General features: G+C 47.9%; 1 protein-coding gene across 1 annotated transcript in view; it reads left to right on the top strand.

The window, feature by feature from the left end:
- RDX (radixin) overlaps positions 1–15769 on the top strand; it is a 155621-nt gene that overhangs the window by 127212 nt on the left and 12640 nt on the right. Inside the window, exons 9-11 of the mRNA XM_073583101.1 lie at positions 10035–10198; positions 12656–12786; positions 14695–14855. Coding sequence (XP_073439202.1) covers positions 10035–10198; positions 12656–12786; positions 14695–14855 — 456 coding nt within the window. The remainder of the gene's footprint in view (positions 1–10034; positions 10199–12655; positions 12787–14694; positions 14856–15769) is intronic.

Here is a 15769-nt window from a genome sequence, read left to right as displayed (position 1 = left end):
CCATCAATCAGCCTGATCCAGACTTTGCAGGCAAAGACCCCATTCCCCTCCTCAGATCCTGTCCTGGCGATGTGTGAAAGCGAGGCGACAGGCGCAGTCCGGGGTGACGCTGGGAAGCAGGATGGGGGAAATGTAGCCATACAGTAACGATAAAAATGAGACCCCTCTCTTCAGCTACCTCACCAGCCCTCCCCTGACTGCACCTATTACCCCTGACCCGTGTGCAGGGGCTCAGCCAGAACCACCCTAGAATGGGTCCCCTTTCAGCAGATAATACTGCCATAGCGTTCTCACATAATACCGCCATATAGTTCATACCACCATGTAGATCACACATAAAACCAGCAGGGTGACAGCAGCACAGAGTATTTCAGGAGAGCAGTATCACACGGGATAGGATTAGATACACGGCTCAGCAGACAGCATCACACGAGAGGATTAGATACACGGCTCAGCAGTCAGTATCACACAGGATAGGATTAGATACACGGCTCAGCAGTCAGTATCACACAGGATAGGATTAGATACACGGCTCAGCAGTCAGTATCACACAGGATAGGGTTAGATACACGGCTCAGCAGTCAGTATCACACAGGAGAGGATTAGATACACAGCTCAGCAGTCAGTATCACACGGGATAGGATTAGATGCACGGTTCAGCAGACAGCATCACATAGGATAGGATTAGATACACGGCTCAGCAGTCAGTATCACACAGGAGAGGATTAAATACATGGCTCAGCAGTCAGTATTACACAGGATAGGATTAGATACACAGCTCAGCAGACAGTATCACACAGGATAGGATACACGGTTCAGCAGTCAGTATCACACAGGAGAGGATTAGATACACGGCTCAGCAGACAGTATCACACAGGAGAGGATTAGATACACGGCTCAGCAGTCAGTATCACACGAGACAGTATTACAGATATGCCCACACTGGTGAAACTTCCAGCCCCCCCATACACTAGAGTATGGGCTGTATATGTCACTGTCCTCCTCAGACAGCCATAAAAGCTCTCATAAAAGCAAAGGTGTCAGATTACCGGAGATCACTGGGGCTGTGAGTGAGGAGACAGAGCAGAGGAACACAGTAGAGCAGGAAGCGCAGGTCCCAGCCTGGAGTAAGCAGGACAGAGGAGCATAGATGAAAGTCACCCGCACTCACCACTCTCCATCCTCCGGCTTCAGTGAGCGCTCCTCTCCTCTGCTGACCACCTTCTCCATATCTTCAGCCTCTCCTCACAACACAGGACCTGTTATGCCACAAGTGGTCCTGTGATAGAGGGTAAGTGGAGCTCAGCAGATAGCACTGGGCTACAGTAAAATGGCGCCCAGCCACACCTACAGCAGTGAATGGTGCAGCCCACAGGGGCGTGCCCAGTTCACTGCTAATGAGGCTGCAATGTGGGGTTGGGAGCCGCCCGCAGTCTCCTATGTCCAGGGACGGCCATATTTGCAGACTGTGTGAGTCCTCCACAGATCTGCAAATCAAGATGGCAGCGCCCAGTGGCTACATTAAAACATTATTACAAACAAACCATAAATCCTGGTTAGTACAACATTTGCTGAAACAACATGTTTTGTTACTTACTATTTTTTTGAAAATTATATAAAATTGCGGCACCTTCCCTTTAAGTTTTTTGTGTGCCATATCTCTGTGATTTAAGGGCATAAAAATTCAAAGTTGGAAAATTGCGAAATTTTCAAAAATTTCGCCAAATTTCCGTTTTTTTCACAAATAAACGCAAGTTATGTGAAAAATGTTACCACTAACATGAAGTACAATATATCATGAGAAAACAATGTCAGAATCACCGGGATCCATGGAAGCGTTCCAGAGTTATTACCTCATAAAGTGACAGTGGTCAGAATTGTAAAAATTGGCCTGGTCATGAACGTGCAAACCACCCTTGGGGGTAAAGGGGTTAAAAAAAAAAAAGTCACTGGCTTTTTTTTTTTTGTTTTGTTTTTATCATGTGTTTTGCCATAGTCTGCACTATAGGATTTTATGGGACTTAACCCCTTAGTGACAGCTAAATTTTTTAAATCTGACCAGTGTCACTTTGTGGTAATAACTCTGGAATGCTGCAACGGATCCCAGTGATTTTGAGATTGTTTTTTCGTGACACATTGTACTTTATGATAATGGTAAATTTTAGGTCAATACGTTTTGTTTTTTATTTATAAAAAATATCAGAAATTTGAGAAAAAATGTTAAAAAATCAGCAATTTTCAAACTTTGATTATCCCTTTAATCCAGATAGTCATACCACACAAAAAAATTAATAAATAACATTTCCCACATGTCTGCCTTACATCAGCACCATGTGTAAAATGTTCTTTTATTTTGTTAGCATTTTAGGAGGTTTAAAAATGTAGCAGTAATTTTTCATTTTATCAAGGAAATTTATCAAATTTATTTTTCTCGTTCGCCTTATTGGGGGACACAGAGACCATGGGTGTATGCTGCTGCCACTAGGAGGCTGACACTATGCACAAAAAAAGGTTAGCTCCTCCTCCGCAGCGTACACCCCACCGACAGGCAGGGAATTCCTCAGTTTTAGCTTAGTGTCAGTAGGAGGTGGACACGGGTCTTTAATTAGACCCATATCTACCTCGATGTGCGTCGTTCCTTTTCAGGTTTTCCCGGAGGGATACAGTGTGAATGGTCACATCTATACTCCCACAAGGAGTCTGTGAGTACGGCGTGTACTGCCACCCCGTATCCTCACAGTTCTCCGTAGCAGGACCACCAGCCTTCCAGGCGGACGCCAACACGAAGATGTGTCAGCGATCCAGAGGGTCCTCGTCGCCAGTCTCCCACCCACTCGCCTACCAGAGCTTGTCGGTTGGATGAGACGCAGACACTTCATGTACAGGTACTTTCTTCGAGGATTCGGGCCCGGGACGGGTAAGTATTGGGACCCTTTGGCCTGAAGCATTCCTCCCCGAGGGCACGTTTGCAGCGTCTTCCCTGGAGCAGGGTTGCAGTGGCGCTGCGAACTCCTGCGCCCATCCTGCTCCTACAGCCAGCCCCTTCACCGTCCTCTTCTCCCCGACACTCCGATCGGGTATTCCAGGGTCCTCTCGCGGCGGCGCTCACATTGCGGCACCTCCGCGCCGACCCCGTGCTGACAGGCGGCCGCCGCTAGTAATTTAGGCCCCGGCTTCTGTCGGGCCTACCTTAGCGTCGCGACCACGCCCCCCGCCCCTTTCTTCTAAGCGGGCTTCTCTCCCGCCCGTTCCAGGCCCTCCCACCGCTCTTCTCAGCCTGTTCCTGGCCAGGGGCGGTGCCAGATTCAGCAGGCGGTTAGCTCCGCCCTCCTTCCCCTAGGAGCGCGTTTTTCCCTGTTTCCTCTCAGGCGGTCGCCATCTTTGCAGCCGCACAGCCGGACGCCCCTGTCAGCCGGATATCGCTCCCTGGGCCTGTCAGCCGGATATCGCGCTGTCCTGCATCTGCAGAGAGGTGGGTACCTTCGTCTCTGGTGTCACCGGACCGTGAGTAGCTCTGCATCTGCAGGCTGACACCCTTCTCTGCACCCTGTCCCCCAACCTTCCGGCACTACCTCAGGTTTCACTATGTCTAAATCAAAATCTGACCGTACCTGCCCTGCGGCTCCCCCCTGCACTCTAGTCAAGTTCTTTGCATGCTCTTCTTGCAATCGCAAACTTCCCTCAGGTCAGTCCACTTCCCTCTGCCTGGATTGTAGCAATCCTATTCAACCTGACGCCGCCCAGGAGCCATCTAGGGCCCCAGGCGAGATTGAACCCCCCCATGCCCGGCTGGGCCTTGTCTCTATCACAGTCAGTGGCAGACCTCACCAGGGTGTCTCAGTCCCTAGTAGCTGTTCTGGATAAGTTACCCCTGGACACCTCTACAGGGTCCAGCAGGTCTCAAGAGGTTCCATCTGAGTCGGCCAGCGTTAGTCGCAAAAGACCCAGGCAGGATCTCCAGCCAGAATCCTCTCCTCGCCCCATGTCACCACATAGTCCTTCTCGGCAGCCTCCCTCCCGGGCCTCCTCTCCCGAGTCAGGTGAAGCGCTCTCTGACAGGTCATCTGAGGGGATCTTAGAGCTGGATTCGGACCAGGATGCGAACATGAGGGTTACTGTACAGAACCTCATTGCAGCGATCAATCAGACCTTCGACATTGCTGACCCCCCTGCGAAATCCTCAGATCAGGAGGTTTCGTTCAGACGGGAGGAAACACCCTCCAGGATATTCCCTTTACATTCCGAGTTTGGAAAGATTTTTACCAGGGAAAGAAGAGATCCGACCAGACGCTTTCAAAGAGGAAAGCGTCTCGGTGTTCTGTACCTGTTTGCTAAAGAGCTCACGGACAACTGGTCTGCCTCCCCCTCGGTCGACCCGCCCGTGTCCAGGCTTTCTACTAACACGATTCTCCCGCTCTCAGGCGTGGCGTCTCTAAAGGATTCTAATGATAGGATTATAGAATCCCTAGCGAAGTCTGCCTTCGAAGCGGCTTCGACGGCGGTATGCCCAATTTTTGGTTCATCTTGGGCAGCAAAGGCCATAGCTACTTGGGCAGAGGATCTTCGTCAGGGCATCCTAGAGAAAGCACAACCAGATCGATTGGCCGATCTCGCCAATCAGATTTCCCAAGCGGGGGATTATCTGCTTTCTGCTTCTTTGGATGCCGAATCCTGCGCAGTTCAGGCGTCCAGTAACGTTGTGGCAATCCGACATACAATTTGGCTCAAGGCCTGGCAGGAGGACCTGTCTTCTAAAAAGTCTCTTACTAATCTGCCTTTTCAGGGAGGGCGCCTCTTTGCATCCCAATTGGACCAGATTATTAAGGACGCCACCGGAGGCACGAGTTCTCTCCTGCCTCAGTCCAAGCCTCGCAGACCTCCGCTAAGGCGTCAGTTTCGACCCTTTCGGGCTTACCGCCGTTTCAATATGGCGGAGACCTCCAACCAACAAAAACCGCAGGCACGCCAAGATAGGAAGAAAGTTTCCTTCAGACCCACTCCCTCCTGGCGTTCCCACTCTTCGCAGGGCAGGCCATCCAGATCTTATCTGGACGGTCCACATCAGCATGACTATCCTCGGACTCCCGAGGGTCCCTTCCTATTGGGAGGTCTACTCCTGTTCTTAAAGGACGTCTGGCTGGCCTCCGTAGAGGACGCTTGGGTCAGAGAGGTTGTATCGTCAGGATGCAAGATAGAGTTTGTCTCTCTTCCACGGGATCGTTTCTTCGAATCCCTCCCTCCAAAAGATCCAGCTTTGATCCCGGGGTTCTTTACGGCCATCGACTCTCTCCTCAGTTCCGGGTGATTGTGCCCGTTCCCGAATCGGAGCGGTTTACAGGGTTTTATTCAAACCTATTTGTCGTGCCGAAAAAAGACGGGGCGGTCCGACCCATCTTGGATCTCAAGCTGCTCAACAAGAGGGTCCGTCTTCGCCACTTCCGGATGGAGTCGGTTCGTTCGGTAATCGCTTCCATGGAGGAGCAGGAATTCATGTGTTCAATAGACATCCAAGATGCCTATCTACATGTTCCCATATTCTACGGACATCAGAAGTTCCTGCGTTTTGCGGTTCGCCAGGAACATTACCAGTTCGTCGCGCTGCCCTTCGGTCTCGCCACCGCTCCCAGAGTCTTCACGAAGATCATGGCTGTGTTGATGGCCTTGTTGAGGATCAGAGGTCTCGTTCTTTTTCCTTACCTCGACGATATTCTGATCAAAGCTCCCACTTTCCAACACGCACGCCTAAGTTTGACGATCGTTCTAGACACACTTTTCAATTTCGGGTGGATCGTCAACAGGAAAAAGTCCTGTCTGGTTCCTACTCAATGTCTTGTGTTTCTGGGCCTCCTGTTCGACACTCATCGGTCAAGGGTCTTTCTCCCACAAGAGAAGATTCTCTCCCTGCGGCAGGATGTACAATCGCTGCAGACCACACTACTTCCGTCCCTCCGAACAACCATGAGGGTCCTGGGAAAGATGGTGGTGGCGATAGAGGCAGTTCCCTTTGCCCAATTTCATGCCAGACCTCTCCCAACACGCCATTTTGTCGAGGTGGAACAGGTCGGCTCTGTCCCTGGATCGCCCTGTTCGTCTTTCATGCCGGATCAAGCGGTCACTCAACTGGTGGTTGACGTCACCACTCATCCTCTTGGGGCGGTCTTTTCTTCCCGTTCACTGGCAGATTGTAACAACGGATGCCAGCCTCCTCGGCTGGGGTGCAGTGTTCCGCCATCTCACTGTTCAGGGTCGTTGGTCGACTCAGGAATCTGCTCTGCCGATCAACGTCCTAGAGATACGAGCGATCCATCTGGCTCTCGTCCACTGGGAGAGGCTCCTCAGGGGCCTGCCTGTCCGGATTCAGACAGACAATGCCACAGCGGTGGCATATGTCAACCGCCAAGGAAGGACACGGAGTGTCTCAGCCCTGGCAGAAGTGTCCAAGATCCTTCAGTGGGCAGAGACTTCTGTACCGACAATCTCCGCGGTACACATTCCCGGCGTAGACAACTGGGCCGCCGATTTTCTCAGCCGCGAGGGTCTCGCGGCAGGAGAGTGGTCCCTACATCCGGAGGTATTTCTTCAGCTCTGCCGTCGTTGGGGAACCCCGTACGTAGATCTGCTAGCTTCTCGCCTCAACAGAAAAGTCCCACAGTTTGTATCCAGGGCTCGAGATCCTCTCGCAGTGGGCGCCGACGCTCTGGCCATTCCTTGGTCGCAGTTTGAGCTCTCCTACCTGTTTCCTTCCCTGCCTCTTCTTCCCAAGCTGTTGAAGATCAAAGCAGAAGGAATTCCAGTCATTCTCATTGCCCCGAATTGGCCCAGAAGGTCTTGGTTCGCGGACATTGTCAACCTTCTCGCGGACGCCCCCTGGAAGCTTCCAGACAGGGCAGATCTGCTGTCTCAAGGCCCGATTTGCCACCCCAATTCTCGGCCGCTCAATTTAACGGCGTGGCTGTTGAGACCGAGGTTTTGAAACGAGCAGGATTCTCCGGTCGAGTAATTCATACCATGATCTGAGCAAGGAAGCCATCATCTTCCAAAATTTACTACTGTACTTGGAAGGCCTATTTCACTTGGTGTGAGGCCAATAACATCGCGCCCATGTGCTTTTCGCTCCCTTCCGTTCTGGCGTTTCTTCAGGCAGGGCTGGATGCGGGGCTTGCTCTCAGTTCCTTGAAGGGTCAAGTTTCGGCGCTGTCCATTTTGTTTCAGAAGACGTTGGCCTCCCGCCCTCAGGTCAAAACCTTTCTTCAGGGCGTGGCTCACACGGCTCCTCCGTATCGAGTGCCCGTGGATCCATGGGATCTTAATCTGGTTCTTGAGGTTCTGCAAGGTTCTCCTTTTGAACCTCTCAGGGATGTTTCCCTTTCTCTCCTTTCTTGGAAGGTAGCTTTTCTGGTGGCCATCACTTCCATCTGGCGCATGTCGGAATTGGCGGCTCTTTCTTGCCGCTCGCCTTTTTTGGTACTTCACCAGGATAAGGTAGTTCTGCGGCCTCCGCCCACTTTTCTTCCGAAGGTGGTGTCCTCCTTTCACCTCAATGAGGATATTATTCTGCCGTCCTTCTGTCCGAGTCCAACTCACCCTCGGGAGCGGTCCCTGAACAAGCTGGATCTGGTCAGGGCGATGAGAGTCTTTCTGTCTAGGACGACTTCCTTACGAAAGACAGACTCTCTTTTTGTCATACCAGATGGGGCACAGAAAGGTCACCCGGATTCCAAAGCTACTATTGCTCGCTGGATCAGATCGGCAAATTTGGAGGCCTACCGGGTTAAGCATCGAGTGGCCCCTCCGGGGATCAGAGCGCACTCTACCCGGGCAGTGGGTGCTTCCTGGGCGGTACGCCACAGAGCCTCCGCGCTGCAGCTTTGCAAAGCTGCAACCTGGTCTTCGGTTCACACGTTTGTGAAATTCTACAAGGTCCACACCTACGCTTCGGCGGACGCCAGCCTAGGTAGACGGATCCTGCAGGCAGTGGTGGTGAGTACACTGGCCTGATGGAAGTTTGTTTCCCACCCCAGGGACTGCTTTGGGACGTCCCATGGTTTCTGTGTCCCCCAATAAGGTGAACGAGAAAACAGGATTTTTGGGTTGCTTACCGTAAAATCTGTTTCTCGGAGCCTTCATTGGGGGACACAGCACCCTCCCATGTTCTACAACTCCTGTTCTTACTTTGGTTACAGTTGAGTTGTTTGTTCTGTTTTCAATCTATTCTGTTACTTCTCCTACTGCTTTCGCACTAACTGAGGAATTCCCTGCCGGTCAGTGGGGTGTACACTGCGGAGGAGGAGCTAACCTTTTTTTGTGCATAGTGTCAGCCTCCTAGTGGCAGCAGCATACACCCATGGTCTCTGTGTCCCCCAATGAAGGCTCCGAGAAACAGATTTTATGGTATGCAACCCAAAAATCCTGTTTTTTGAAGGACCTATCCAGGTTTGAAGTGACTTTGGGGGTGCTATATATTGGAAAATTCAAAACGTGATACCATTTTAAAAACTGCAACCCATGACATATTGAAAATTGCAGTCTGGTAGTTTATTAACCCTTCAGGTGATTTTCAGGAATTAATGCAAAGTGGCATGACAGAAATGAAAAAGTGTATTTTTACCACCGAAATGTCGCTGACTTCTGAAAAGGTTACAACAGCTGGGAGACTCTAAGGCCGCTATTTGGTCCTGAATTGCCATGACAAACATCAGGACCACACAATCATGATCTTAGGGTGTGGATGGGGATAAAGAGGAAGCCCCCACACTCTGTTAACCATTTATATGATGTTGTCACTATTGACAGCAGCATCTAAGGGGTTAAAAAGATTTGGACGGTGCAGACACTGATCGTAGCTGATGCAGCAAGTTGTCAGCTATAGTGTGCAGCCGACGGCTGCTGGATTGTCACCTGTGTGGGGATGCTATTCTCTCACGTCAGTTAAAAAACGTATTGGCGGTCATTAAGGGGTTAAAGGGGTTGTCCCTCACACATACAAAGTTCATTTTAATAGATCTTGGAATAATAGTAATTTCCTCAATTCGATGTGTTAAAAAAATGTTCCTGTGCTGAGATATAAGTGTGTCCCTGTTGTGTACTGTGTAATGTCTGTGTCTGACCGTACAGGAACATGGTCTGATCATTCCACAGCTCCTGGGCAGAGGAGGACACAAAAAAGAGTATACAGGCAGGACAGCATTTCCTGCTTTTTAAAAACCTGTTTTACCTCACAGAAGGCAGCATGCTGTAATGTCTGTATACTCTTTTACTTCCTCCCCTGCCCAGGTGCTGTAGTATGATCAGACCATGCTCCTGTACAGTCAGACATTACACAGTGGGGCACATTTATAAGATTATCTCAGCACAGAAACATATTTTTTTTTTTTTTAATTTTGTAATTTAGTTTTATTCCAAGATCTGCTTAAATTTAATTTGTTCATGGGAATAAAACAAATTGCACTCAATAAAGGCTAACAAAAATCATGAAGGTTTTCCAGCCATGAAAAAAACACCACAAAAAAGTATTTGTGAAGTAAGCCAAATAAAGTTTTTACACACTTATGTGAAAAAGGCATACCTTATTAGATGTTCTGCATGTTTTCCATTCTATGGCTCCTTTCTTTCAAATAGCTGCTTATAATGTGGCACATGACGTTTATTGTCTACCATACTGTACCCCAACATACCGCTATCTTACGTGTGCACTAGTTTCCCGGCCGTCCTGTACAAGTGCACTTGTAGGATTGGTAGGAAGTGGCCAATTGCTTTCATCTATAGTGAAAAATATCAGTTATTTTCTGAATCTCTCGTACATCGATGTTCTCACCTGTGGGTTTTCCATCATCTCCGAGGGCTAGAACAGCGCAGCATTCATTACTGTTCTGCATCACAAATGTTGGACGCCCCAACAGACCCCATTATAAATCAGTGTATTCACATCACATAACGGGGGAACTGTTTTACCAAGTCAGCATTAAAAGATATTGCTACGGAACAGGAAAAGATTTTCATGGTGGTAAATGGGACTTCTGGTTTCTTTATTTCAGGATTTTGTATTTTACGCTCCCCGTCTAAGAATTAATAAGCGGATCTTAGCGCTGTGTATGGGCAATCACGAGCTTTACATGAGGCGAAGGAAACCGGACACAATCGAAGTTCAGCAAATGAAAGCACAGGCCAGAGAAGAGAAGCACCAGAAGCAGCTGGAGAGGTACAGGCGCTATTTTTTTATTTATTTATTTTTTTCCTTTCTCATGTCTGTAAAGCAGCAGAGAGAAGAATAAAACTTACTTTTTCTGTAAAGCAGCTTAAAAAAAATATAAAGCCTTGAGGCAGAAATAAAAGGCTCCGAGCATTGGCATTTAGAGCTACAGACGATAGCCATTGAGCAACACTGCGTTTATAATTTCCATAGAAATGAATGGGAGTTACAGACCCAGCGTAGCTCAGATGCGGGGTTGGCGTTGGACATCGTTATTCGCGTGGCTGAGATGAAAACAACTAGAAATTTATTAGCATTGAAATTGCTTCTGATGACACAAATTTGGATTCCCCTGAAGGCTATAGTTTCTGATAGATGCGGGTCGAACGAGGGTGGGAGCCCTAGCCTCCAACTGAAGCTGCAACCACATCACCTATAGAGGGGTCCGCACACGCTCTTCTTTTTCTATCCACTTCTATAGAGGTACTGAAAACAGCCAGAGGGAATTGAGAGAGGCGTACATTAGAAGTCACCGCACTTGTCAGGATGGACATTCTGGAGAAAGATGTGGCTCCCAGCTCTACCCGATATTTATAGCATATCCTGTACTCAGACAACCCAAGTCACCCAACAATCCCTCTGTAAACTGCAGTGTTTGATGCAGCGCCAGAATGAGCGGACAGAAAAGACAATGACATCACAATGCTTCTCCATCATTTTCACAGACTTAAACTTCCCCATATACTTCAGATTGCTGTCGGCTGAACATTCGTTAGGCCAGCAACTCTCACCTGACTCCTCCATACACAAGAGCGCTCCTGTGTTCCCTGTGACAACACTGCTGACAGACATCTGTCAGAAGCTTCTCTTTCAGGGGGTTGTCCACTGCTAGGACAACTCCTTAAATTAAATGTTTGGCCCCAATAAAATGATAAAGCCTATACTCGCCTCCCGTGTCTGCTCGTTCCAGAGGTGTCTCCTTACGCAGTCCCATGATGGCCGGCGCCCAATCAGTGCTGGTGTCACTATCTCCTCCTTCAGACAAACTGAACATGAAGGTGTCTGGAAGCAGTTGCAGCCCTGGCTTCCTCCTCATGTTCAGTCTGTATGAAGGCGTAAACAGTAACTTAAGTGCTGATTTATTATTTTATAGTGGACTGAACATTTATTTTAGGAAGGGTTTGTCCTACTTGTGGACCCCTTTAAAGATCCAACATGTCCGATTACAGACTGTCGATCCCGTCAACATCGGCAGATTTATCGAACGTTAGCCTAATGTATAAGGTGGCCTTAAAGCGAACCTGTCAGCAGGATTTTGCTAAGTAAACTACAGGCATTGTGAGTTTGCCACTGTTATACTGATTAAAATGATACCTGGGGTGAAGAAATCCATTTTGTGCTTCTTGTGTAATCGGTGTTAGAAGTTTTCAGTTAATGATATGCCCGTGCTAAGAAGACTAAAGCCCCCATCTCATATAGCGACATCGCTAATGCGTCACCGATTTTGTGACACAACAGCGATCTCGCTACATGTGACACTCGGCAGCGACCGGCCCCCTGCTGGATATGGCTGATCGTGCAGGAATGTCCTGGGCCGTTTTTCGCTGTCGGCGTCCCGCTGGCCAGCGCACATCGCTGTGTTTGATCGCTGGATCGTTGCTGCGTCGCTGAAGAGATCTGCCTGTTTGACAGCTTACTAGCGATCATTTAGCGACGCACCAGCGATCCTTACCAGGTCATATCATTGTCGGGATCGCCGGTGCATCGCTAAGTGAAACGGGACACTTAGAGAATTAGGGCACAGGTGGAGTCACAGGTCCGAGACCCACCCCCGAGTCCTTCATGTTCTAAAGATTCTGGTGAAACATGTCTTCACTTCTTCCTATATATATCATCCTGCAGAGGCTTAAAAGGATGATTTTCCACTGGGGGAAAAAAGAACTAATTGTATGCTCCATACAGATGTCATATTATGCTGCTGTTTCTCTATAAGAAGGGTTGGTTCTCTCTGCGACGTACATTTTCTGCAATGTCTGAAGTTGGGTAAATTAGCCCCAGTACTTTCAAAGCCATTAGAAAAATAGGAACTGGTTCCCCATCCTGTGGACGGTGTCTATATTGCTGCTCATCCCCAAGCAGGTCTATGGAACAGAGCTGCAATGACAGACATGGCCTATTGATAAGAGCGGTACTCTTGGGCTGCAGACCAGGAATTGAAACATTCTGCATTGTATCTCTGTGATGTCTCTCTAATTGCTTTTCACGGTCTGCCATGTATAGAAGAATGTGTGATGTGTAGGGCCTCCTCGGCGGGCTCGGTAATTGTGTGTTGAGTGCTTCTCTTGGCACTTAGTCTGCCAAGTTGACAGCACCACGGATTCTCCTTCCATCGGGTGCCAGGTGTTAGGAAGCTTCATCACTATCTGTTCTTATCATTATCCTTGCACCTTGTTTCTTCTTGTCTAGAGCTCAGCTGGAAAATGAAAAGAAGAAAAGGGAGATAGCGGAGAAAGAAAAAGAGCGAATAGAGCGGGAAAAGGATGAACTCATCGAACGGCTTCGGCAAATTGAGGAACAGACACTAAAGGCACAGAAAGGTACAACAAGATTCATCCTCACATCGAAGCGCAACAATCATGCAGAATCATGTGCACCACGGGAGCGGTCAGAGTATTTAAAGAGGTTTTTATGTGGATTTTGCAGTATGATCCATTTAACCTCCTCCTTTGATTCTCCTCTGTACTTCATCTCCTTGCTGACATATGATGTACTTGTAGACCCAACACTGGGTGTGGGTGTATAAAGCAAGCTAAGGATCTGAGCCCTGTGTGTTACACAACCAGCACCTACCTCAGAAAGCAGCAACCAGAGCCAGCTCCACTATTCACTTCAGTCTCTCTGACAATGGCAGTTAAGTGGTATAACATTGCTGGGGGTCGCGGGATACAATGCCGTTGGAGACCTAATAATAAAGGCCCTAGTGTCACCATTTTTGTACTCCTATTAATCCCAGCCTTTATTAAAAATGTTAACTTTTTAATCGCTCCCTTTTTTCCAATCCGGAAAGAAATTAAAAATATCACACCTCACAATAAACAGAATGGCGACCCAAACAAATTTTTTTTTATACAAAGTTGTGAATTTCTTAACCCCTTCCTGCAAATGAAATTATTTATGTCCTGGGAAAGGGTCCCCAGGTGTGGCTTGGACTAGGTTACTGAGCTCCTTACTCATGCGGCTGAGGCTTGCTATATTAATAGCTAGTATCCATCTCTAACAGCCACAGGCGACGCTGAGTTTTGGCAATAACTGGAAACCATTTAAATGGCGCTAGCAATTTGTGACGGCAGCACATACATGGAATCTGTGCAGGTGCCTGCGAGCACTTGCATCCACTGGCCCCCTGCAATGCCATTGCGGGAGAGCAATGGGTTACTATGTCACCTGGAGGTCTGCTGCAGACCCCAATTGCTGTCATCTTTCTCATCCTAAGCTGAGCTCTGTAGGAGGCCGATATTTTCCCTTTATACTGTGTGACAAAATGAAGCGGTTTGGGGAACACCTTGGAATTCCACATCTGGCGACACGTAGGGCATATACTACCTGCATCCCGTGTTCACTTAGAAACTCCACTATGCACTTATAGACTGGAATGGATGAGTTTTGTGTCCAAAATTTAAAAATAACTAGTGCATTATTCAATATTATTATTATTATTATTATTATTATTATTATTATTATTATTATATTTTTATTTTTTATTTTTTTTACTTGGACATTGTGGGGGAAAAAAAATCTCTCAAAAGCCCTATTTCACCGTCCACACTCTGATCGAAAATAGGCTATATATAGCCTTTTACTGAGCTCCTCTCAGCTGATTTATTACCCACATCAAGGTTCAATTCCCTCAAAATGCATGTATTTAATTAAAAAAGGAAAATAATCTGCCCATATACTTATATAGTCTAATATCGAAGAAACTTCTAGATTTCCACGGATTACAGGGGTGTATAGCTATGGGGGGGGCTCCTGTATCACACAAGAAAGCACCAGTCAAATAGCGTATGGAAGAAGGGGTCCTTGTCACACACAGCTTCTGATACGTCTCTGGCATCATAGCTGCTGTCTGCATCCTTTATAATGGACCTGGATGTATCTGGACTTGTGTACTAGAAGTTGTCTGCCTTCTAGATCTCATATCTAGGTATCAGATTCACATCAGTCATTGGAGAGAATCGCAGCGTTTCTGAGCATGCTGTGCTTTTCATAGGTGTGTTTTACTATCAATGTGCAGGGGGTTATAGACCATTCTCGTGTGTACACTGCTCTGTAAGTTATTTTGGATGTTTGCTGTAGAATCTGCACCCCTACATTCTGCTTTATACAGAGACCCTCCACTCTCTTGTCAATGTGACTATACGTTTCTTCTATATCGTCCCTATAACGAATGGCCTCCACTCTGCTGCCGTGTCTCCTGTATGAATCACACCCTTTGTATCTAATAGAGCTGGAAGAGCAGACTCGGAGAGCTTTAGAGTTGGAGCAAGAAAGGAAAAGGGCAAAAGAAGAGGCCGAGCATCTGGAGAAGGAGCGACGGTCTGCAGAAGACGCTAAGGCTGCACTGGCCAAACAAGCTGCCGACCAGATGAAGAACCAAGAGCAGCTGGTAAGGGCTTGTTCACAGGTTGCGTTATTTTCCTTCTGAGAAATAAAGTGGTTTACAGTAACCGCTAAGTGAAGGAGCTTTCTGAAATCTCATGCACACGCTGCTTATTTCTTTCCCTGACGATTTGCACCATCAAAGCGTTTTTTTGTTTTTTTTTGTCAAATCTGCAGCATGTCAATCCGTTAAGTAAATTTTCAGCGTTAAAAATAGTTCTTATAGTGTTCATGATGGGATTTGAGCAAAAAGATTCTCAAGACCCTGATGTTGATAGCCCCTGGCCTCTAGAGTTGGGCGCTGTGAACCTCTTACCTACCTGTCAGAAGAAGCCCCGGGAGAGCTGCAGGCAGTCGGGTTCGGCTCTGGAGGCCAAGGATTACTGACTGGATTCTGCAAATCTTTTTGCTCAACTTTAGTTGTGATTAGAGATGAGCGAGTAGCTTTGGATAACTCCGTATCCGAATAGCTATAGCACTTCCCGAATAACTGCATCGGAACCCGGATACCTGGAGCGCTTCTGATGATCAACTATCTGGCTCCGCAGCTGCACATGTTACGGCTGCGTGACAGTCACAACCCATGTATGGACCCAACAAACAGGCTCTGTGACTGTCACACTGCCGCGACACGTGCAGCTACAGCGCCGAACAGCTGATTATCGGGAGCGCTCCAGGTATCCGGGTTCCTGATACATCCCTAGTCGTGATGTTAGTTTGTTAGACCCCTTGAATGAAATCCCAAAGTTGTAATCAGTGGTATTGATAAACAGAGCTGATTCAGTTTTCTGCACCTGACTGTAAAGTCCTAGAAGGGAACGCCATTTGGGACTCCCTCTATGTGAAGCAGAGCGTAGAGAAGATACGACAGACTTGTGTGTCCATGTACTGCATGATGGGGCAACAGCTAGTTGTTGGTTT

This window comes from Dendrobates tinctorius, unplaced genomic scaffold, assembly GCF_039654945.1.
Source record: "Dendrobates tinctorius isolate UK_male_01 unplaced genomic scaffold, ASM3965494v1 ptg000075l, whole genome shotgun sequence".
In the NCBI taxonomy this organism is placed as follows: domain Eukaryota; kingdom Metazoa; phylum Chordata; class Amphibia; order Anura; family Dendrobatidae; genus Dendrobates; species Dendrobates tinctorius.
Note: the sequence above shows the minus strand (reverse complement) of the source record. Positions and strands in the feature narration are given on the sequence as shown.